Below are 23912 nucleotides of genomic sequence, written 5' to 3' on the forward strand. Positions count from 1 at the left end.
TTTATTATTGATAATATTTTCTTTCCTATGTGATAGAAGGTATGGAAGTAATTACTTCCTATATTTTACTATTATTATTTCCCAGACACTCAGTGTTTCACTATATAACAGATATGTATTGAACATTAAGTATATTTTTCTTAAGGATTTATGTGATTTTTTATTTTTTTTTCTCTTTTGAATCTCTGTTGCCTTTAGAAAGATAAACCAAATGTGCTTTGGTTGCCTTCATTCATATAGATAGTTACAGTAAGGAAAGGTTCAAATACATGCATAATAATTAATCCATACGTTTTCCCGTCTTATCTTACATCATAGATTATGAACCCACATTTTCATTTCACAGTTATTAATACTTATGCAACCTTAGCATTTTTATATAGTTAACAATTTCAGGCCCCTCTATCCACATACTTGGGTTTCATTTAATCTCACAACAGTGCTTCAATTAAGTTGCTGAATTTCAATTTCCTAATAAGAAAGTGTATCTCCAAAAGAGATTAAATAGAGTCTTCGCCTTGGACTGGAACTCTGACCATTGCTGTTGTCCATATTTTCTCTAGCATTTTCACTAGTTGCAGACAAATTTCTACCATGTGATACTCAGTGCGCCTCCCAACCCTCCTCTATAGAACACTCAAGTGACGCTGACCAGTTGAGATAACCTTGATAGCTCTGCTCTTCCCTTGTACAGCTTCATTTTCTCACCTTATCTATCCTGACATAAACTGCTGTGTAAATTCCCTTTCAGCAAATATTTATTAAGACACTGCATTTAGGGATAGGAACACTTGAATGCCTAGTCTAATTTCTGCCTTCAAACAAAGAGGAGCATATATATGAAACGTGTGGTAAGATCCATGAGGTCATCATAGGATTCTATACTATTACATACATGTATAAATACATTTGTATATAAACTCAGTATAAAGCTTCAGAATAAATATAATTTCATCTTGGTCTTATATAGTGTTGACAGTCAAGATACAGAATGAGAATTTTCCAAATGAAAACTGTACAGTCAAACAAGAAAGTCATGCATCTGTGTAGACAGCTCAGTGGCTTGTCCAGAAGATGTGAGTTTGGTTTCCAGAACTGACATTAAGTGGCTCATACCTAGGTATGGCTCCAGTTCCAGTCGATTGAAAATCAACTTTTAGTCTCAGCAGGAAGGCACTCACATGCACATAACCACACACTGACATGCACACATATCTATAATTGAAAATAAATAAATAGATAAAAACAAAACAAATACATGAATTGGTGGGATTTTCTTTGTTTTGAAGTGGATACATTGAATACAAAATCTCAAGTCATGAAACAGGGAGGCCATGGGAGTTGGTCTGTCATCGGGTCTTTGTCTTCACATAGGAAAGATATTAGTAGGATTAAATAGAAATCAAATATGCAGTTCACAAAAACAGGACCTGGATTTAATCTGTGGCTTCAACTTTTGTAGCAGTAGAATGACAGTAATAACATTTGTTTTGAGCAATATATTAATAAAGTAGTAGGGACATTTTGATTTGGGCAGACCATGTGTCCTTCACAAATTAGTACTAGTCCTGTTCATAATACTAATATAAAAAAAAAATTGGTACTGAAGACTTTAATAGTAAAATACCAAAGATTCCATTTTCTTTCTCTTTTTTTGGATTAAATATAATTACACCTTTTCTTCCCTCCTTTTCCTTTCTCTAATGCTTCCTATATACTTCTTCATCCATTCTCTTTGAAAACAACTTTTTTCTTTATTTGTTGTTACCTGTGTGTCTGTCCATGTGTGTGTGTCGTTGTGTGTATATGTGTGCATATATGTAACTGTGTGCGTGCACACCTGTGTGTGTGTGTGTTTGTGTGTATTACCTGTTTTTAGGGCTGTCTCTTTGGTACTTTATAATTACTTGGTGTGATTTTTGACTTGAGTTGTCTCAAACATGTTCCCCTATCCACATGAGTTGTTGGACAGGGATGTCAGAGAGATTCCCACAACATTATGGAATATTCATATATATATATATATATATATATGTATATATATATATATATATATATATATGGGGATTTCATCCATCATGATATGAAAGCATGGCAAAATGGTACTGTGGAGGTGGAGTTTGTCGCAAGTGTTCACCCAGCAAGGTCCAGTATGCTGACTGAGAAATCCAGAAACAAACATAGGTACAGTCTTCCAAGGCTAGTATCTATGGTGTTAGGTTGGGCCACCTCCTAAATGCACTTTAACCTTCAAAATAGTGCCACAAAATGAACACTGAGACAGCAAAACATAAGCCTGTAAAGGGAAGTTTAGAGCCAGACCATAACAATAGGTCTCTGTTTACCCTGCTTCGTGCCAGGTAACGGCATGTGTCACTTACAGGCGTGGCCGATGAGAATTCCATTATTCATACTGAGCAAATTCCAGCATTGTGCCCGTGTGTGTGTGTGTGTGTGTGTGTGTGTTTCTGTGTATGTGTGTCTGTGTGTGTGTGTGTGTGTGTGTGTGTGCTTACCTGTGTGTGAGTGTATGTGTGAAGTCAATAAGGGTGAACTGAGAAAAAGTTGAAGGAAGAGGAAGAATGCAACCAAAACGTGTGAAATTCTTAAAGAACTAATAAAATAGTCAATTTCTATGTTTTGAAAGTGAAATAGTATGTAATTAGGTGGTAAGTATTTCAACAGGGTGAAGGTATTTGCAAACACTTAGTGTCATTGAGAAGGAGAACACAATATGTTGTCTATAGAACATTCATTTTATCTATCGCTGCTTCTTTTGTTTTCTCTAGCCTTTCCCCTTAAAGCTAAACTAGTAAGAGGTCTCTGTAAGGGTTACACCCATAGGACATGAGATGTATTTGTTTGGTTCTCTCCTTTCCTACACAGGTAGAATGGGTAGGTGAAAGAATGTAATAGATTATTGTTTCCAAGGACTCACTACTTTTATCTGCAAAAGCAAAACCTGTTCAGTTTTGTCATCGAAGTTCATAGAACAGATCTCTCCATGGATGACTTCTGAAGTGTACAGCTGTTGGTCATAAAGAAGAATTAACAATACCCATGCTTGATATTATTACACAATAGAATTATGGGAAAATGCAGGCATGTACAGATTGTAGATTTTATCAAATAACTTTTAATCATCGCAAAATATGTAACAATAGGCTTCTATTTCATCAAAGGGAGAAAATGGCCAAGTGACTTGGCTAAGACACTTTAGAAAAGCATTAAAATCACCATTTGGAAATGGAATTTGCACCAATATCTACAGTCTACATATGATCCCTGTAGCAATTGCTATGGATTAAAAATGCAAACCTTCTTGAACAAAGAAATTCAGTAATATTGCCATGGGATATTATTGTGTTGAAAGGCAAGACATGACCAGACATGCACCGGTGAGAAAATGTTGTCACCAGGGAGTGAAGGAAAATTGTTCAGCTCATGGGGAATTATTGATAAAACAATCCCAGAAGAGCACCTTTCTCCACAGCACTGCCCTGCATTCTGTTGCTTCCCTGGATGGCCACAAAATGCACGATTTTTTTTTTTTACCTGGATTTTGACCTACTAAGTTTCTATTACATTGTAACTATGTGTTGTCATATTTCTCCTACTTCCTTTCTGTTTCTGTTTTCTGGGTGAAATATAAAATTGAAAATGTAAGATTTAGGCACGGGTCATGCCTGGGAACGGTTTGCAAGAACTCCTGTGGAATATTACTGAGAGATTTTTGACTCTAGAGCCGCAGTTCTCAACTTTCCCAATGCTGCCACCCTGTAAAACAGTTCCTCATGTTTTAGTGACCCCCCACCTTAAAACTGTCCTTGTTGCTACTTCATAACTGTGATCTTGTTCCCATATAGATCACAGTTTAAATATCTGCATCTTCCAATGGCCTTAGGGATCCCTGTGAAGTCTGACTTCTCCCCTAAGAGGCTGGGACCAATGAACTGAAAACCATTTCTCTAGAATCTTTGGTTGCCTTGACTTTCTTCAGTTTTTACAGAAGTTTATATCTGTGACTGTCTTTAGAGTTGGCCATACTGAAAAAGTTCCATTTCATTATGGGTTAGTTTTCATGGTGACTGGTCTGTCTCAACACCTCTCTGGAGCACTTACTTTCAAGGCTCCATACAGACATCAATCCTTTCACACCTCTTCTCTCTACTGCAATATGCTCAGTCAGACTTTTCTAGACAAAATGTTGATGCTAATACTTAATATGATCTCAAGCCCAGATGCATAAGTTTAAGTATACTAGATTTTCTATACAACAATTTTATTTCTATTGCATTCCTTAATTTTCATCTATTTTCTCACTTATTTAAAATAGGTCAAACTTTTTCAACTAGATATGGTAGAAAAAAGCAAAACTAATTCCATGTTTATACAAATTATGTCTTTCATAACTAGAATTATGGTAGATATACAATTGGGGTTTAATGCTCTCTATCAAATGTACAATTTGGACTAAGGCTAAATGTAAAGAGGAAAACTTTATCAAATTATTTGTGAGAGGGCGTTCATATTTTAGATACTAATCTCATCATGGTGTTTGTCAAGATTTGAAGCAAAAATGCATTGATAGAGATAGAGATAGAGATAGAGATAGAGATAGAGATAGAGATAGAGATAGAGATAGAGATATGTAGGATTGTGTTCATCATAGATTAGCTCCATTAATTTCTTATGTAATATTCAAGAATAATTTAGTGTCAATGAGAGTAAGACATTCACAGAAATCAATTCAGGTTCCTTTCTTGACTCCACTGAAGTCCATTTAAGGGAATCCAATTTGCACAAGTGTAGTGCTGCACATTTGTCAATATGCATATCTGCTTTGATTGCTGTTTCTAATTGTTTTAATTAACAAATGTACTATGAATCATTGTTGACTTATTTATCTGGAATGTGCAGGCTCATGACTATTTTTTCACCAAGAATCTTAAGAAGAGTTCCCATGGTATCTGGGAGTTTCTCCAGACACTCACAGCATCATTATTTCAGCAGCCTGCTGAGAATTCTGTAGGTCGGAGTCACTTGGTCCAACATTTATTGGTGAAATCAATCATGAAAAGTATCTGTGTTAAATAATGAAGCATGGCAGTAAAGTTTAACCAGTCAGGAATTCTAAAGTTACAGATGGTACAAGAATTCCATTTGCACCACATTGACACTTTCAACATTAGTCCTGCCAACGTTCTCCAACACCACTAATCTCAGATTCAGCTGTTCTCAAACTATGTACATTTGATGACTAAGTAGTTAGTATCTTTGTGTGTGTGTGTGTGTGTGTGTGTGTGTGAGAGAGAGAGAGAGAGAGGGAGAGAGAGAGAGAGAGAGAGAGGGAGAGTTCACATGTGTGCATGTGCATGTATGTGTGTGGTGTCAAGCATGCATGTGTGCATAGGTGGGAATAGTATGTATATGATGAATGCAAAAAGGGGTTCTCTGTGTATATGTAGTGTGTGTGTGTGTGTGTGTGTGTGTGTGCGTGCATGTGCGTGTGTGTATGTACACATGCATGCTTTAAATACTTACTGTAGGATCTTTGCCAGCCATTTTGCACTCTTCAACTTTGATTGTTGATGCTGGCCAGAAAACCTGATCAGAAACAAAAAATACAGTTTGTATTATCCCATTCAGGTACATAGTAATACCATATTCTCAGTTTGCTTTTGACTATCTGATTTCACTAAGGTGTTACTCTTTTTGGCTTTCAAAATTCTTCCTATACCTTCTGAATTCAAATTATTGGGATATTATGTTATTATACCATTGGTGTTTTGTTTATATAATCCATTTTTATTTAACAAAGCCTTTTCAATAACACATGAAAATTGTAGCTGTGCATTTGAATAAAGTCATTATAAAGAAAAATGTGCAGAGTCCCATTTGCCCTTTGGACTTACAGTTTTACCAAGTGCTTATATCATATGGATCATGTTTATGTGGCTGTCTCAGTTTAGTGCTACCTTTGGTAAAGCACACAGCCAGATGGACAGATTTACTTAAAGCAGGCCTCCTCAGACCTTATCAATGTAATACATGAATGTAACATGTAACCACTGTCTTACTGAAGCACTGTGTTAGTATTCTAAATTACTGCTGTTTTGGGTTATGTGTGGCAGAGAAAAATACTTTTTGAGTTGTCAGCCTTTAATATAATAAATGTGAATTGTCCTGTCTATCATAAATCTAGATAGCTTTACTCTTTTAATTGAGTTAATACAGGTTTTCTCTTACTCTACTGATGCATAATTTTGCTTTCTTACTTTAAAAATAAAATGATAAAGGTAGGTTATGATTATTCAAATATCCATGCAGCTAATAGCATCATTCCTCACACTTTGCCGATTACACATTGATGATATGCTATTTCTTCCTTTATTCTAACCAGGCTTTTCGTGGGAAATTTTCATCAGCCAACTCCTTTCTCTTCTAAATACATGAAAATATTTTTCATTCATTGGCAGTTTAAATCAATTTCTTAAACTTTTTAAACCAAGTGGGAGGAAATGTGAATTAATAACTTTGGTGTGTGTGTATGTGTGTCTGTCCATGTGTGTGTGTGTGTGTGTGTGTGTGTGTGTTTCTCCATGTGTTTAGTAGTTTCTGGTTTTCTAATCTATTACATATTATATTCAATATTTTGAATTCTTTTAAATAACTATAATATAAAAATTTACTTCAAGAAAATGGTAAACTTACACTCAAAGGTTCTTGACTGATATTGTTGATATTCAAGGACAGGATGTGGTCTTTGCTCCCCACATATATTCGGTCTTGATCTTCATCCATCAGTAATATTCTGTAGTCTAACTGCTGGTGGGACAGACTAAAGTATTCAGAGGTTTTGGTTTCTCGAAGCTCTGAAATAGAGAACAAGGAATGTTAAAGACGGTGTGATGGCACAATAACTCTATGATTTTGCTGAAAATTCTTAGAGAAATGTTTATCAAAGAAGCAAAAATAAACATAAGCATATCTTCTATGTTACTAATATTTCCACTTATTATTATTAATAACTTAGGTGTGTGTGTATGTGTGTCTGTCCATGTATGTGTGTGTGTGTGTGTGTTTCTCCATGTGTTTAGTAGTTTCTGGTTTTCTAATCTATTACATATTATATTCAATATTTTGAGTTCTTTTAAATTCAAAAATTAGCATAACCAACAGCTGTCAAACTAGACTTAAGGCCCACTTAGAAAATGGGAATTCATACCTGATACTGTAAACTTTGCCACCTGTTTGTGTCTGAAGAAGCCAAGAATTAAATATGAGTGTCTAGTCATTTCCCTAAACTAATATAATTTCTAACTGCATTGTAAATAGTGTAATTTTCACTCCATTTCAAATAAGCTTTCTACATCAGATAGAAACTACTACAGAGATTCCCAGCTGGTCAAAATGCTGAGAATAAGTGTTCATGTTGTGTCTAACACTCCTTAATACATCACCAGTACAATGTCTCCACCCAAACATAGACAACATTGTAAAAGGGGAGGAAGAAACATTGTAAGACCATAGAATCAGGATGCCTATGGCTAGAAAGTGCCCTCTAGACAAGGAAAATGTATCCATAGATTCTCAACAATATAGGTGCCTGAACAGGAGTAATCGCAGCACAGATTGACATTTCAATATGAATTGAAGAAACTCCACAATGTCCTCCCACTAGATGAGCAGCTACTGGTGGGCAATGGCTGCCAAGAAAGGAATACTCAACTTCTTCTAGCTACAAGCACCCACATAGGTTGCCCAATATAAAGTGGCCATCCCTGGGCATATATGTACAGACAACATTAAATGTGTGTATGCATATCTGTATGCATCCACACACACACAATTAAAGAAGATAAGAACAGGAATTTGGAAGTGGATGACATGAGGGGAAGTTGAAGAGTGAGGAGGGAGGAAAACGGGTGATATAGATGAACGCTCCATATACAAAGTTCTTTAAAATTAAATTTAAAAGTAATATTTGTTAACATAGATTTTTAATTCCTGACTTTCTGCTGAAAGAAATCAGCAAATAAAGTTCACACAGACTCTAAGATTCAAAAACCATTCTCATTTACAAGAATCTCAAATTTATTACCAAAAGTGATCAGCCAGTTAAAATATAAATTTCTACAGTGAATAGAGAGAGCAATCAATAGCATGAAGAATATCTTACTTATTTATGTCTTATTCAGTATAATTGGCCATTTTCTCAAATGCACATTCTCAAATTCAGTACATTGGCCATTTTAGTATCATCTCCAAATAACTGAATAACTGACACATTTCCTCAAAGCAATTTCCATTGCCTTAACATACTTTCCTGTAAACGAGATTACTCTCCTGTCTCTCCTTCAACAGGCAATGCCATTTGAATGACAATGTGTCTATGAAAGGAAAGCATGGATTCAGATATTTGCATCCTCAGATTTATAACCTCCCAATGATCAGTGACTCGGGTCCATTAATCTGCTGCTTTTACATTGAATATCTGTCTGGGAGCTGAACACTGAGAGCCAGGAAGGCACCAGGACAATAAGGAAATCAACATTCATGATGCAGGCAGCTTTTTCTGCAGAGAAGAGGCTCAGATGCAAAGTGTAAGACTTCTTTTCAGTCCTTCCTAAATTCCTTTGCTCTTGTGCTGATGATCTTAAACAGGGGTGAGCTTTGAAAGTGGGTGCTTTCTAAGGTTTCTGATTTCATGGTATATTGATTTTTCATCTGTAGGCATAGACCACAAGTCATATTTCTAGAAAAAATGTTAATGGCCACGGTTTGGCTTACAGCAAAATAAAACACAATAAAGATTGCTATAGGAAGTAAAGGATCCCATCTATGAGCAAGCATCAGCCACACCTCGGAAGGCCAAGCAGACTCATGTTTAGCCAGGTTTCTCAGCTCACCATTTCAGAATGGTGTCATGACTTAACACAGTGTTAGCCAATAATGTTGCCTGATGGCAAAATAGGATATATGGCTGTGTTTAAAAATAAGCAAACTAACCTTCCTGTGCCTCCATTTCTTCTTCAATAAAAGAGTAAGAGTATAGTTTTTATGGTGTGTATGTGTGTGTGTGTATGATTAGTTATTTCACTTACATTGCCATATGACAGTCCAGCATCAAGAGAAGCAAAAGCAAGAAACATAAGACCATGGAAAAGCACGACTCACTCATGGACTCTCCAAGGATTGCTTATAGATTGCCCAGCTGCCTTTCTTCTTGATTTTTTATTTTTTTTTTGTGTTTTAATTATTATAATTACATCATTGTGTCCTTTCTTCTCTCTACCTCCTGGTATGTCTGTTTCCACCTTTTTCCATTCACATGCACATAATAGCCTCTATTTTTTATTGTTAAATATGTATATATGTGTATATGTGTGTGTGTGTGTATACATATGTATACACACACATACACATTGCAATAGTAACTTCCAATGACTGTCCCCATGGAAACAAAATGAATCAACATATGGAGAGGTTTAAAATGAGTAAAAATGTTGAAGTTCCAGTTATTGTGAGATTAGCAATGCTAACTTTGGATTAATAGTTACAGGAAAAACTTGGACTCACACAGTTGCTGGGCTAATTCACACCTACAACCTCTGTATGTTTTTCAAAACCTCGACTAAGCTGTTTTTCTAACAGTTCTGCCTTTTGTATTTACAGCCCCTGAAGTATTCCCCCTGCCTAATACAGTTTGTATATAACATAGTGTAGCTAGATTCTCAAATGCCTCCCTTTTCTCCTCCCTTTCTCCACCTTCCCTCCTTCATTGGGTTCTTTCACCATTTTGTTGCCCAGTCTGCATTAAAATAAAAGCAAGCATGTGATCCTAGCTAGGAAATAAATACTAAAATCAATTTGCAGGTCTTCTCTGTTTCATCAGAAAACAAAGTTGGTGTGAGAGGGGGAAGTAACTACGGCAAGTTAAAGACCTTTCTGGTCTGAGAGTTTTATCTGATTGTGATGACCATAAAGCATCTTCAAATTTAATTATCTGTAGCCCATTGGCAGTTGACAGCTGTTATCCTAGAAGATTTACTCTACAACTCTCACTTCTGTGATCAGTTCCTGTGAATTTTGTGAAAACTCCACTTGAATGACTGTGAGCAGTGATAACTGAGCTCTGGAACTGTGGGCAGAGAAAGGGTAGTTCAAAGCAATGAATATGTCATTCATAAAAGGAACAACCCAAGAATGTAGCTTTTCCTTCTATGTGGATCCAGTGTGAGGAGCCATAGCTCAGTGGCTTTGTCACACAGGAAAGGAGTGATCTAAGTATTAGACTTCAGGGAACGGAAGACGGTGCTCTTTTTAGTAGGAACGGTCTCTATACAAGGCCACTGATGAGGCTGACCTGCACTTCCTTTAAATCCCAAGAATAACAGCATCCTTTGCACAGCATAATGGCCATGGTATTGTTTGTCAGGCCCTGCTGACATGACTGAGGAGCTTGGCTGAGGACTCAGCCTGTAGCACTACAAAAGTTAGAAAACACAGTGAGTCCACCAAGGACAGCATAGGTCTCCAAGTTCCTGAGAAAATCTCCTGGGAAAGAGCAATAAAAATACACATTTCTGCCCTGATAGCCACATTATAGTAGATGTCCGTGATGGAAAACTACTGTAATGTAGTTTATGCCAAAGTTGCTTCAGAGAAATTTTCCAGAATAAGATGCTTACCTAACATTTGCATGCTCAGATGGACATTTCTGCATAAGAGAAATCATTGTGAGCCTTGTATGTTACTAAAACTGGGAGGACAACAGGGTTCCTAGCAAGATAAGCTCCCCAGTCTGCAGTAGTTAAAATATCATTCCAGCAATAAGAATATGAGTCAGTATGTAACGTCTTATGTCTGTCAGTGATGCACTATTCCTAACCACATGAGAAGTAATTTAGACCAGCAATAGTAATAATTTAGTGTTGAGAGGCTGTGAAGCCATATAGTGAAGAGTGTTCTTCATTAAAATTTATTCATATGTTCAGATATGTGATCTTGGTAGAACGCATGGGGATCCTTTTATGAATGATGAGAATACTCGTGCTCCCTGCTAAGGGAAATCATTTACTAAGAATACTACACTGTCTTTTGTCTTTTATAAAAGTCCCGATTAGGTGAAGAATTATTGCAGTGAAAATCAATTCCCAGGACTCTCTGAGTTAGAGGCAGATATAATGGTTACTCATTAATTATATTTAAAGCTCAGGCTATGCTATCAGTTTATTTATTCAGCACATATTTATGGCTTGTTTAGCACTGCAGGCTAGATGCTTTGCTCAAATATATGATGCAGGTAAGAAGATAAGCCTTCTTGACAATTTAACCCCGCCGCCCTGCCCTTTGTTCTATTACTTCTGTGGAGCTAGCCGGCAGGAAGTCTTGGGAGAAACTTCTCCTGAGGGAGAGCGAATGCCAGGTAGAAAGCGTATCGGTGCTTCTCACTTCAGAGAATGTGATTTTGACAGGATAATTTCCTCTTCTGGATGTCTTGGTTAGAAAGAGTTTTAAGTAGAGAAGTCTCCTTGAGGCTCACTGTTTTGAAACTGGGTAAGAAATTAAATTTTACCTGTCCCTTCAGGGGAAAAAAAAAGAGTAGATAAGGAGTTGAAAGGGCAGCTCAGTAAAATTATGGTTCTTAATTCCTAATGTAAACAGAGAGCAGCAGGCAGGTTGTTAAAACCACATTTGCTCAAAATTAACAGCCCCAAATAGCAGCCACATGTGGACTCCTCAGTAGAGTATGGAATGTAGCTTTAAACACTCACCTCACTCAATCTCAAAGCTTCTGTATCCAGCCCTGGGACCTCCCTCAATCCTTAAAATTCAGCAAATTTCTCTGGTCACCCTAAGCCAGTTCACAAGACTGGAATATTTGCAAAGCAAAGATAGTTTTTAAATATGTGAACAGAGCCAGATAGCTGCCCCTCCCCTCATTTTTCTAAACATAAAGACACAGCACCCTTGGAGTTCTGGTATGTTCTTGCCCTGCACATAAGTCTGCGAAGAATTAAAGAAGCAATGTAAATGCTTCAGTGTCTTGAATTTTCTTTGCCCCTTTGGAAATCGTAAAGACCACACCGCAAGCAACCGGCACCCAAGTCTGTCACAGCTTAGTGGTGCCGTCCTTAATCTATGCCAGGGCCTGGAGGCTCGGTGCAGAGAGTATGATCACGCATGGTTCCTGCAGAAGAGAAAAGGTTCTTTCTTCTGCTTGCTGATGGATGAATGAGATTACAGCAAAGGAACTAAAGTAGCACATGGTTGAAAAAAGGACCAAGGGAAACAGCTCTATTCAGTGAGTCTGGCCAAGGAAAGGCAACTGTGACGCAAAATGGATTTCCCAGGCATTGCATAAGGGAGAAGATTAACAAACATACAGGGGCCTTTATGAAGAACGAGTCTCACTCTGGTTTGCCACAGACAGACCCAGTCTGTGCCTGTTTTTCCAGCCTAATTGCCAATAATGCCCCTTTGATTCTCAAAACACTCATGGTCTAGATGGCGAGTTATACGTTCACTGTACTTTAAAACTCCTACTTAATAACTTTCTCAAATTGCATTCTATTACATTTGGAAACAAGTCCAACATTTTAACCTGGCCTTCAGTGCCTGCTAGGAGTTAGCTAGATTACTTCAGTAAAAAACCCAGTCATTGCTACTAGTGTAATTTCTGAGCTGTTTTTTTTTTTTTCATTTTCAAACATGTCTTACATTTTTGTGCCTCAAGGCCGTGAGATACATTATTCTTCTGGATCTCAAGATTCTTCCTGCTATTTTCTAGCTATATGTATAACTCAAATAAGAATTTGAACATAATTTAAATGAGACTGAGTTGTTAGGAATGGTTTGTGTTTTCAGATCCTGTTCTCTTACTGATATTTCCTTATTTCCCTTGGGCCTTTTCCCTCTTTTAGAAGTTTTGCAAAGGTTCAGAATGCCATGTATGAAAGTCAGAAGATGATGTAGGCCCAATTGGTAAAATATACTTTGTTTTTTTAATTCAAGATTCCAAATATGAGACAAAAGTATTTTTCCATTCATGTTGTATTTTTTGCTAATCAGTTTAAGGTATTTTAATGTCTATAATCTAAAACTTTGGTCATGATTCTGTAAAAGTGGGGTAGTATCATCATATTTTAGAAAATTAAGGCTTTTATTAAAGAAGTTATTATGAAGAGTCTGAGGAATGGAATATGAGAAGAGTTAACCTTGCAGTCTGGTGCTGGTGCTGAATTTCTAACTCATATTATGTCCATTCAGGGTTTTCACAAATCTGTCTCTCTCCCTCCCTCCCCCACCCTTTCTGTCTCACACAGACACTACTTCTGTACCTTCAAAGCAGCATCTAGGAAACCTAAGAGAGGACGCTGTCCATTTGTGCAGTGGTTGGTGTCCTCTACTGGCTGCAATCTAGAGTCCTGTGAGGATTTATACAGACTAGGTTAGCCTCTGTATAAATATGTCTAGGTTATGTCTAGGAGGAATTATCTACATTAGGCTCATTGAGGTGAGCTGGCTTACAGTACGTGTGGTTTTGTATTAATTAATGTAGCTACTCAAATCACCCTGCCTACAGTGGTGTGTATTCTTCACCACCTGCCAAAATGCTCTGGATTCTTGAATGAAGGATACCCTCATGCAACCTTTTACTATGCCCCAAGCAGCTCAATAGCAGGGCCACTCACTCCCAAACTTTCATGATGCTAATGCCTCTCTTCTGATACCCCTAAATTAATATTTACTAAAATCTATATCCTGTCTTTGCTATCCAAGACCCAATCAGGGAGGGGCCCTTGGGTCTGTTTTTCATCAGCTCTTACATGACTGTTACTCTGCCTTCTGTAGCTCTCTTAGACAATCCTCCTGCTTCCCTGGCATGGCCATACTCAGTCCTCCTTCTTCCAATGGGTTCCCTTGCCTGGGATAGCTAAAATCCTGATCCTGTCTCCCTGCCCAGCCACTGGCCACCAGCAACTTTCTACCAATTGGAGCCAACTGGAGGCAGGGACCCATGGTGTCTTACATGTAGATGTGCGAATTCCCATGTAATTTGGGAACCCGGTTAACAGAATATAAGCAATAATCCAAATCCACAACAGTGTGGCAGTAGCTCACTAAAGCTGTGTGTCCCCACTGAATGAGGGGAAAGCGAGCTCAGAAGAAGCAGCATCCCTCTGCTTTCCAACTGTGGGTGAATTGTGCCAGCTCCTGCTGCCATGTCTTTCCTGTGACAATGGCGTTTTTCCACTCCAGGTGTAAGTGAACTATTTCCTTCTCCTTTAGGTATTTTTTGTTTTGTTTTGTTTTTTGTTTTTTGGCTTTTTTGTTTGTTTTTTGTCATAACAGGGATACATCAAGCTAAGGATTTAAAAAGTAAAATGAGCTCTTATGTTTCTTACAGCAGTAAAATACCTATGAAAACAATTAATTCTATTGATTACAACTATCACCCATTACAAATATGTATTTATATCATTATGGATTATCCCTTATTCTGATATATTTTTTATATTCTTTAATGAATCTTAAAGGGATAAGGAATATTTCTGAAACCTTTTCTTAGAAATTTTGTTACATCATTAAAACTGTATTCTCTTCAAGATAAATGAGGCTACACCAAAGAACAAGATTTTTTTTCTTTTTTAAACAAATTTATGATAGAGAAATAAGCATTTATGATGAGTGCTTCAATTCAAAGAAATCTTGACTTCTGACTTTTCTTCTAAGCTCACTTAGAAGGTCTGGACACAAACTGTAGGATCCTTGTTGGGGAGTTAATAGTCAAGTTCACTTGAGGTAAAAAAAAAAAATCAGTTCTCAGATGCCTTCTACACTTGATCTTAGCCAAATGACTAAGAAGCTATCTCAGATGCCTTACACTGAAATGTAAGACACTGAAATGGAAGGAAGTAATTTCTGGAAGAGAGACTTAAATCCAAACTTATCTCTAAACTGTAGGAGGATAGCATAGATGCCCTGAGCATCCTTACTTATCCTGCTCCTTGATCAGAAGACACCTGTTTCAGCATTCACCTATGAGACGTGAATACAGAAACAAACTTCTGAAACAGTAAGCTCTTTCCCCTGACAGCTGTGCTCTAGTGTTCTGGACACTTCTGGTAAAGATGTGCTGGAGCAAGGTGTTCAGCAACCGTGGTCCCAAGGTACCCAGTGTAGCAGAAGACAAAGAAATTATTGGAAGCTGCTTTAGTGTGGGTGGGGGAGCACCATCATAAAAGCAAGGGGAGGGAGATGGGAAAGGCAGTTTGCAGAGGGGAAACCAGGAAAGGCGATAACATTTGAAATGTAAATAAATAAAATATCCAATAAAAGAAGACGCTTTCTACTTTCTAATTATATCTGATTATATACAGTCTTAAATATTATTGTAGAATAATATTGTTGAATATTTTTTCATATTGTTGTTTTTTAACAATTTTAAATAAGATCAGGAAAAGAAAAGTGTAAAGCATGAATATTCAAAGACTTCGAGTGGCTGGATAAATTAATGACAATGAAAAACACTAGAAGCAGTGTGTGTGCATTGGGCAGGAATGAGGACAGGACCTGGGTTTACTGTTGAGCAAATCCCTAGAAAAGAAACATGAATCTATTTCCTATCACCTCCCACTGTAACAGCATCAGCAATGATTCTTACAGCGATATGTATCATTTGTCTGTTCCACATTTCCCCATATTTGTTTTTTTTCCACTAAGTTGGACCTTGTAGGACACATGGTAACTTTTGAGGGGAACTTCTCGGGAGCAGAATTCATAGCAATGGAAGTAAGAGGCCAGAAATGTTGGGGGAGGGCTGCACAGTTCACTTTTATGATCATCTTCAGTACTTCTAGTCATGTGTCTCTCTACAAAAAAGCCTACATTTATACATAATGCATTTCACTCTACTTTATGAATTATTGTTCAAAGCATACTGATTTCACCTTTCCACAGATGATATTTCAGTCAATGGATTAGAAAAAACAGACAGACAAACAAAAACCTCAAACAAAACAAAAAGAAAGAAATTCTTGGTATCCTCAAAGGTCATCTGGGGATGGACACACACACACACACACACACACACACACACAGTGAACAAGATAATCTTGTAATACTAGAGAAAAATGACTAAGACTTCCTAATTAGACAGAAGGAAATAATTGACTTTTCTTTATTCAACAAATATTAGCTGAGCCATTCTCAATAATAAGGCTCAGTGTATTAAATGCAGAAAATGAAGCAAAGGACAAAAAATGGTTAAAGCCAAGGATATCTGTCTTTTTCCAGGGCTCAAGAACTGTCTAGCAAACAGTGACCCAAAGACAAATAAAGTCAGTGATGTGAAAGGCATTTCCCAGAGAACACACCGAGCTTGCATGGAAATCTAGACCGACTGACTGAGGAAGAGTCAAAAGATGGTTTGGAGTGTTTGGGATTAACAAAGGCAATTTGGAATGGATGTTCTGGGTGGAAGAAAGCACCCATCAATGTGCAAAGGAAGGCTACGAATTCCTTGACTGTGACAAACAACCTTTAAAGAACCAAACTCTTGTATAAATGCCAAACGCAGGTTGCCGCTAGGTTGTTCCCACATCACTAGAGATAGCCACAAGAACAGAAAGTCTGAGAAGGTGCAAGATAATCATGGATGAAGTTTTTCAATGGCAGTCTAAGCCAGTGGCAACATTCTATGAGATTTTCTATGAAATATCAAGAGCATAAAGAAGAGAGTATGTGTATGCCAGAAATTATTGCATGTTTCCAGAGACAAGGGATGCATAGAAAAGATCTGGGAAATATTGACCAATGAATAATTTTCTTAATGCTTAATTCACCTGGAAATGAGGAGTACTCAGTGTTTTGTAAGTGCATATACATGTAATTCCTCCCTGGTTAATGCTCAGGCTATGTGAGCTTTCTGAAAAAAAAAATCACTTGTGCATATACAAGCTCTAGGAGGCTTCGCTTGTATGGTACCTAACAAATGACTGGAGCACATGAAGAAGGAAATGCAAATTACTAACTGGAAAGAAGCTACACACTGCCAAAAATTCTTTATCTCTAATTCCTTCAAAATAAGACCACCCAGTTTTTGAGTAAGTTACATTACTCAGGACTGACCAACCCGGCTCCCCCAACCATTGTGAGTTCTTGAACTACCGTTTCATTGGATGCCTTTTGAAGCCCATTTTTAACTTGAGTACAGGAAAAAAAAATGTAATAAACTGCATATTGTGCCCTCTCAAATTTAAAGTGTCAGACATTATGAACAAAGAGATATGGAGATATTTGCCCTAAAGTGACAGCCATTTTATCTAAATATTATTTTGTTCAATGTGACTCATTGTTTAGCCAAGTTATTGCACTTGGCTTTCAAACAAGACACAAATTTGGAGAGCTCCGGAGAACAAGTTCATTTTGTTTTAAACGCATTGGTCAGTCTTCAGTGCAGAGCCCCGTTCTGTTCTCCATGCTGTCTCTCTTTGTCTCTCCGGGCACAGTCTAAACCATAAAGTCAGTAGTACAGCAGGGTCCACTGCTCAGTAGCTGGGAGTGCGAGTCACTGCCCTTTGATTAGTTTCAAGAGTCTAACAAAGGATCTGGTTATGTTCCTTGTGGGTTAAACTCATGTCTATCCCCTTACTTTCATGCTACACTGGGAAACCATTTGATTTTTCTCTTTTTCAGCATTATATCTGAGAATGTATCACTCAGTGTCCCACAAAAAGACTTCACTGTTACACTTCTTTGTTTTTGCTCTGAAATCGTAATATTTATCACTTTTTTTTCATGTGCTTCAAGGAGAGAGTCAGAAAGCAGGACTCAAAGTTTATTTTACAAAATGCTGCTGCCTTCATGGTGTAAATATTAGCCGTGACTGTCCCTTTAATTTTAAACGCACAAATAGGGAATAAAGCAGATTCAAAAGTGGTGTAAATAAGTATATGTAAAAGGATACAGCAAAGTGTCAGAAATATTAAATTTAATCTGAATATTAATGAATCAGAATCATACTTTTAAAGTATGGAAATGTTTTATTCCGTTTACTTATAGACATTTTAATCTGTGAGCCTTGAAAGGAAAACCTATTATATTGATCAAGATAACTAGTTTTAATAGCTGAGAAGACATGGAGGACTGTTTCCTCAACCGTCTAGATGATTTAATGTGATTAAGTCTAGACAGCCATCTTGCTGCACAGGCTGAAGAACACGCAGATAGGGTTCCAGTCAGGTATTTTCCTCTGGTTTGTTTTCATCACAGATGAATACATTGTACTTCCCCAAATTAAAATACACTGCAAGCTCTGTTACTTCAGCAATAATTAAAATGAAAAATAACAAAGGGTGCATTTTTAAAACATCACAGAAAATTACATTTTAGGCAGTTCAAGTTTAAAATCAACTCACTCACAAAACATACAGATAAATGGATTTTGTTGCTAATTTAATCCATTTTCCTGGAACAAAGTCTGGCTTTGGAAAACAGATCTATCCTCAGATCTTGGCTCTGCATTTGGCTAGCAATGCTGATTTTGGCAAGTTATTTAAACTGTGGGTGCTTAAGAATCTCTATCTGAAAGATGGATATAATCACACCTGTCTGCTGGGACTGTGGAGCTAATTGAGTATGGAAGTGATTGTGAAGGACCATGGTCTTGTAGTTGTCTATCATAGCTGGGGGTCTCACACCAAGATAGGAGTTTCAGATTTAAATGAAGTATTGCTGTACTGTTTGGGCTTTAAAATATTAATCTTGAGTTGTTCAAGTACTAATTGTACTTAATACAAACTGGTCTTATCCTTATTACGATGTATTCTATCATACAAATGAGTTTAGCCCCTCAAACTTTTTTACAAAAATAATTCTTATTATCAGTATAAAAGTAAATGATGAAAATAGAAACAATTCCCTCAATTTTATCCAATTTGCCTTTTGATCTACCACTCACACAACAAAATTTGTACCAGCAATCTATCCATACAAAATGCCTATATATTCTATTAATAATTGACAAGCAGTATCTTCTCTAACCACTATGACAATCCAACTAATGGATTTGTCTTACGAAGTGCCAGTATCTGGGGGAACCAAACTCGGTTCTTTGTTCTTTGTGGGAGGTGAGATCATCCTCAGCCAAGGGGCTTGGCTTCCTTTACAGTCCCTGTGATAACTTTGATTTTTCATATTTCAATGAAAATGAGATATGCAAATTGCATATAAAATTTCTAAGGGATAAAATGCTTCTTTTTACGAGGAACTATTTACAGGATCTTTTCAGCACTATTTGTTGACCTTATCAATCTAGATTGAGGATCAAGGCCACTCCCAAAGTCAGCCTAGGTTCTCCCATGGTTGTTTTCTTTGTGAGATTCAGAAATCAGGGCTATTTCCTTGAGGAGAACCATCCAACATCTCATGTAAATAAACTATGTTGATAATATTCTCTAACGGTCATAGCTGACAATCTTCAAAATTATTTCTGGACTTTGTCTAAAATTTCTTTTACATATTTGATTTGAGGCAGAACTGGTGTCAGTACCTAACTAGCAGATGTGCACTGAAAGTATACATTTGTGAATAGTGCTAACAGTGTAGCATATTTGAAACCAAAATCCATTAACACAGTCATGAAAATCAGTGATAATTTATAGCTGCCAATTTTCCTCATCCACAAGAGTCTTGACGATGTGTGAGATGGAAACAGGATAGTTCAAGAAGCTCTGTAGACCGTGCAAACTCCTGTACTGACAACCTTTTACCCCAGGGTTATTCATAAAACTCTATATAAAACAGCCATCGAAAAGTTCACGATGTGATCAATTATTGGAGCTTCAAAACTTTTTTCCTATAAAGTCTCTCATGTTTATATTATCCTAAGACCCTCAGCTCCATTGCCAAAGGACCATCTGGCAAATTTCCCTCTAAAAGTTACCAATAACACTAATGAACAAAATGTTTCCCCACATTGCTGTGGAAGACTCCACATGAAATAACATTTAGTTTGTCATCATCTTATAAGGTAGAGAATGGTCTACAATGTGGGACCTGTAGTAAAGGTGCACACACACTTGTGTAACTAGTAGTTACTCTGGTGTCTGGAGCCTAATTTGTTTATTGGTAAAGTAAGGATACTGATATTATCCATCTCTCATGTTAGGCCTCTTAGGCTAAAGTCAACAGATTATAGCAGAGCAGGTGCATTTGTATTGCCTTGTTCTGAGCAGTGCAACTACTGGCATCATCTTTATATTCTGGCCAGTGTGTTAATCATCCTCAAACTAGTCATACATTTTCAAAGTCACCTAATAACAAAACACTGCCCAGGGAGAAATGGAAACAATATCGTTGTAGCACTAGAACATATGACTCGAACTCTCTAGAAGAGCTGTGCAAACCCCTTCTGAGTTCTAAACATTGCAGCAGAACTCCTATACCCTGAGTGGGTCTCATCAGGTCTATAGGCAAAACAGATTATCCATACCTATGGGTGCAGTTTAAAATGTTACTGCATTTAATTTAGAAAGTCTCAAAGACTTTAAGCGACTGAATAAGGATGCATGTTTAATGAAAATTACTTAAACTGACCTTGGTAAAGACTTTAATTCTCTGTTTGATCTGAGATATCGGAAAGGAAAAGAGAACAGAAAGAGCTATTTATCACAAGCCTGAGTGCTGTGTGGCATTTTCTATTTACCAGGCAGGAAATTTAAGGACAAAGCAGTATAGACTGCTCTCAGATGGTCTCTGGTGAAGGGGAAACATCCTAGGCTCTTTTTTTCAATTATGTAGCACACAGTAAAAATGAAATTTTAAGGCAATGAAAAATTTAAAATTCAGCCATTCAAATACAATCCAGAATTTCTTCAGTCTGGAGTTGGTAATCTTGCCAAATTACTATCATTTTCTGAAGACATGCTTCCCTTACCTCTACTGGCTGTATGGACTGCTCACAGGTATATACTCAGTCACTTATAGAAGAGACCCACTTCTCTTGACATAAAAGATTTTAGGTTTGTCCTTCTCTTTCCACAAGTTTTAACAACTTTACTTAAAATTCTCTTTTTACTTTTCAAGAATTTAGGACATACCACAACTCAGTACTGTGATTGGTCAAAAAAAAATCTCATACTGAGACACCTTCAGCAACTGTTATAGAGCCAACAGGAGAGACACTGAGTCTGTGCCAACTAAAGGGCAACACACATACATAATGGCTAAAGTTGATTATATCATGAGGTGCCATGTTCTACTCTGCTAAAGAGTGGGCATCCCCTATACAAGGCAAAGGCATCACAGGTATACCACCATCTAAATGTGATAGCAAGCTTTTTAACCTTTGATCATGTCGCCTAAGCCTCGATCTTAGTTATGTGAAATGAAATGGTGGAGTCATATAAAATGGTTTAGTTGTATGAAAATGAAAGGGTCTGATATAAAACCAACGTTTTACTGTTGAATTTGTCTTTGATTTTGAGAATCCCTAAAACTATTTAAAATCTACTACAATGCTAACTTTGAGTTCTTTTTTATAGGTTTATTTATATTGTAATTCTTTGTTTCTTATATTATTCTCTCTTATAAATGGAATATATATTATTCGCTACACACTTTAGTGTCTAAATCATAGTCAAATGATTTTAAGTCATGATTAGTTATATAAATGAAGTAAATCTAAATATATGTTTTTCTAATTTACTTTATTAGATATCCAGTGTAAGAATAAACTCCAAAAGACTAAATTATGGAATTATAAATAAACATTTTAAGCCACCTGCCTTCTGCAATTTGTCCATCATTATTCTCTCTCTACTATGTGCATAACTGATACAGTAGCTCTAAGTAGGAAGTACTATTGACAAAATTATGTATTCTTGAATAAAAAGTTCTACATACAAAGAATGAGAAGTTCCCTAAGTTATTCCCCTATTTACTCTATAGCCTACTCATTTAAAAGCTAATTTTACATGACATTTTTTATTGCCTTCAGGGCTACATAGACAATGAAAATCAAGCTCAGTCATGTTAGTGGGCAGGCCCCCTGTTCTACTCTGCCAAATAATTCATGCCTTTAGCATGCCTGTGGAGACATTCAGTTCCTCCTTCAGACCAGGAAGAAAATAACATCCAAGATTATTTCCTTGACCTTCATTGTATACCACTTATAAATTCTCAATTCCCTCTGTTTTTATAGTCAATGATGTTTTTATTCTTCAAAGTATTAAGAATTTTCTTTCTCTGAAATATCTTTAGAAAGAGACATAATGCAGCAAAATCCAAATTTCCCCCCAAAGTTAACTTTCTTTCCCCCATCCTTTCCTCAAAATCCATTTCTTACTTAGTATTTTTCTTCCCTTTTTCACGATTTATGCCATCATGAACTCCATAGAAGATTGTCATTTTACATGCTATATTTGCATTCAATCTTCAATGTAGGGAGGGTATGTTGATGACAGCTTTTGTTGTAGAATGTAGATCAAGGAGGTCTGTCTTTTTGTAAATCTGGAAGTTCTCCCTCAGAGCTAAAAGCAGTCTTTTATGCAGGAGTTGATAAGTTCACTCAGAAACCCACTTCAACACCCTCCCCTCATTACGCTTCCCAGCGACACGTTTCTTAATGCAGCAGATACTACTGCCTTTTAATCCAGCTTTTGAATGTCATCTGCACACATCATTTTGCAGCTATGCTTCTAAATTTAGCCTTCAGTGTGTCTACCTAATTCTACAATGAATGGATAATTGCTCAATCTTCTACACTCTGGAAGAATCTACACTAATTTGTTTTTACTGTTCTTTAGGAAAAAATATCCAAGATTATTTCCTTGACCTTCATTGTATACCACTTATAATGAGATATTTTTCGTCTTGGAATTTCACACCACAGAAGTTATAAACCTAGCATTTCATAACTGCTGAGATTTTGCAAAGTACATTTAATGCTTTTTCTTGGAATATATATAAAAATTACCATGGCTGAAAAGAATACTTTCTTGGATTCTAAAGTCTTAGAATTTCCTTTTTAAATGAGTAAACTGTATGATATCATATCACAACCTCTTTCTCATGAATAATGAAATTCATTTTCATAATGGTGGATGCTATTACCTGTTGTAGCAATCATTCCACCTTTCCAGGAGAGATAGTCAAGAGAAGGAAGATAAACAGATGTGAGGATACAGGTGAAACAAGGTGAGCTGGTGAAAACACTGATCAGAATTTGGTTTCTGTGAGAGATGTATAATAAAAACAGAACTGTGAAAATTCATGAATCAGAGTATCTAATCCCATGATACAGAAGACCTTTTCCATGGTCTTGAGATAGGTGAAAACATGGCACATAGAGAAAACATAAGACAGAAGGGGTCCACGTTTGTTTGGCATGGCTTGATTTTTCACACCTTTGAATCCCAGGATTTTTTACCACTCTCTGTTTACCACGGTCCTGTAGAGCTTCCAGACCAGCTAATGCAAGCACAATGGATTGTGTTGCCATAATGGAGCATTTCTTTACACAGCCACTAACAGACCAAGCCATGTTGCTCTGGCAATAGAAGAGCTTCTTCATCATAGCCCTGACAGGATGTCTGCCAGAAGTCCCCATGGAGAGGCAAGACCCTCTCTTGCACCAGTTTACCACCGATTGTTACACAACAACACTTATTCACGACCTTATTCCAGTTACTTGTTTGAAACGCTTTGTATTATCCTTCTGTACAGTATCTTCTGCCATTTGTTAGTCACAAATATATTCGGGGTAATAAAAGAGATTAAGACAAACAAACAAATAAAAAAGTGGAGAGTAAACTTGTTTCTGGTATCCTGTCAGTGAAAAACAATGGTGTATTGTCTATAATAAAAACCCAATTGTAGTTTGAAACAATTATTTTGCTCTT

The 23912-nt window shown here is 36.8% G+C and overlaps 1 protein-coding gene across 1 annotated transcript in view; it reads right to left on the reverse strand.

The window, feature by feature from the left end:
* The window catches only part of Sema3c (semaphorin 3C), a 155894-nt gene that overhangs the window by 73513 nt on the left and 58469 nt on the right, over positions 1-23912 (reverse strand). Inside the window, exons 3-4 of the mRNA XM_052173113.1 lie at positions 6715-6875; positions 5545-5607 (exon numbers count right to left, since the gene is read on the reverse strand). Of these exons, the coding sequence (XP_052029073.1) occupies positions 5545-5607; positions 6715-6875 (224 nt within the window). The remainder of the gene's footprint in view (positions 1-5544; positions 5608-6714; positions 6876-23912) is intronic.

The sequence above is a fragment of the Apodemus sylvaticus genome, chromosome 2, assembly GCF_947179515.1.
Source record: "Apodemus sylvaticus chromosome 2, mApoSyl1.1, whole genome shotgun sequence".
Taxonomy (NCBI): domain Eukaryota; kingdom Metazoa; phylum Chordata; class Mammalia; order Rodentia; family Muridae; genus Apodemus; species Apodemus sylvaticus.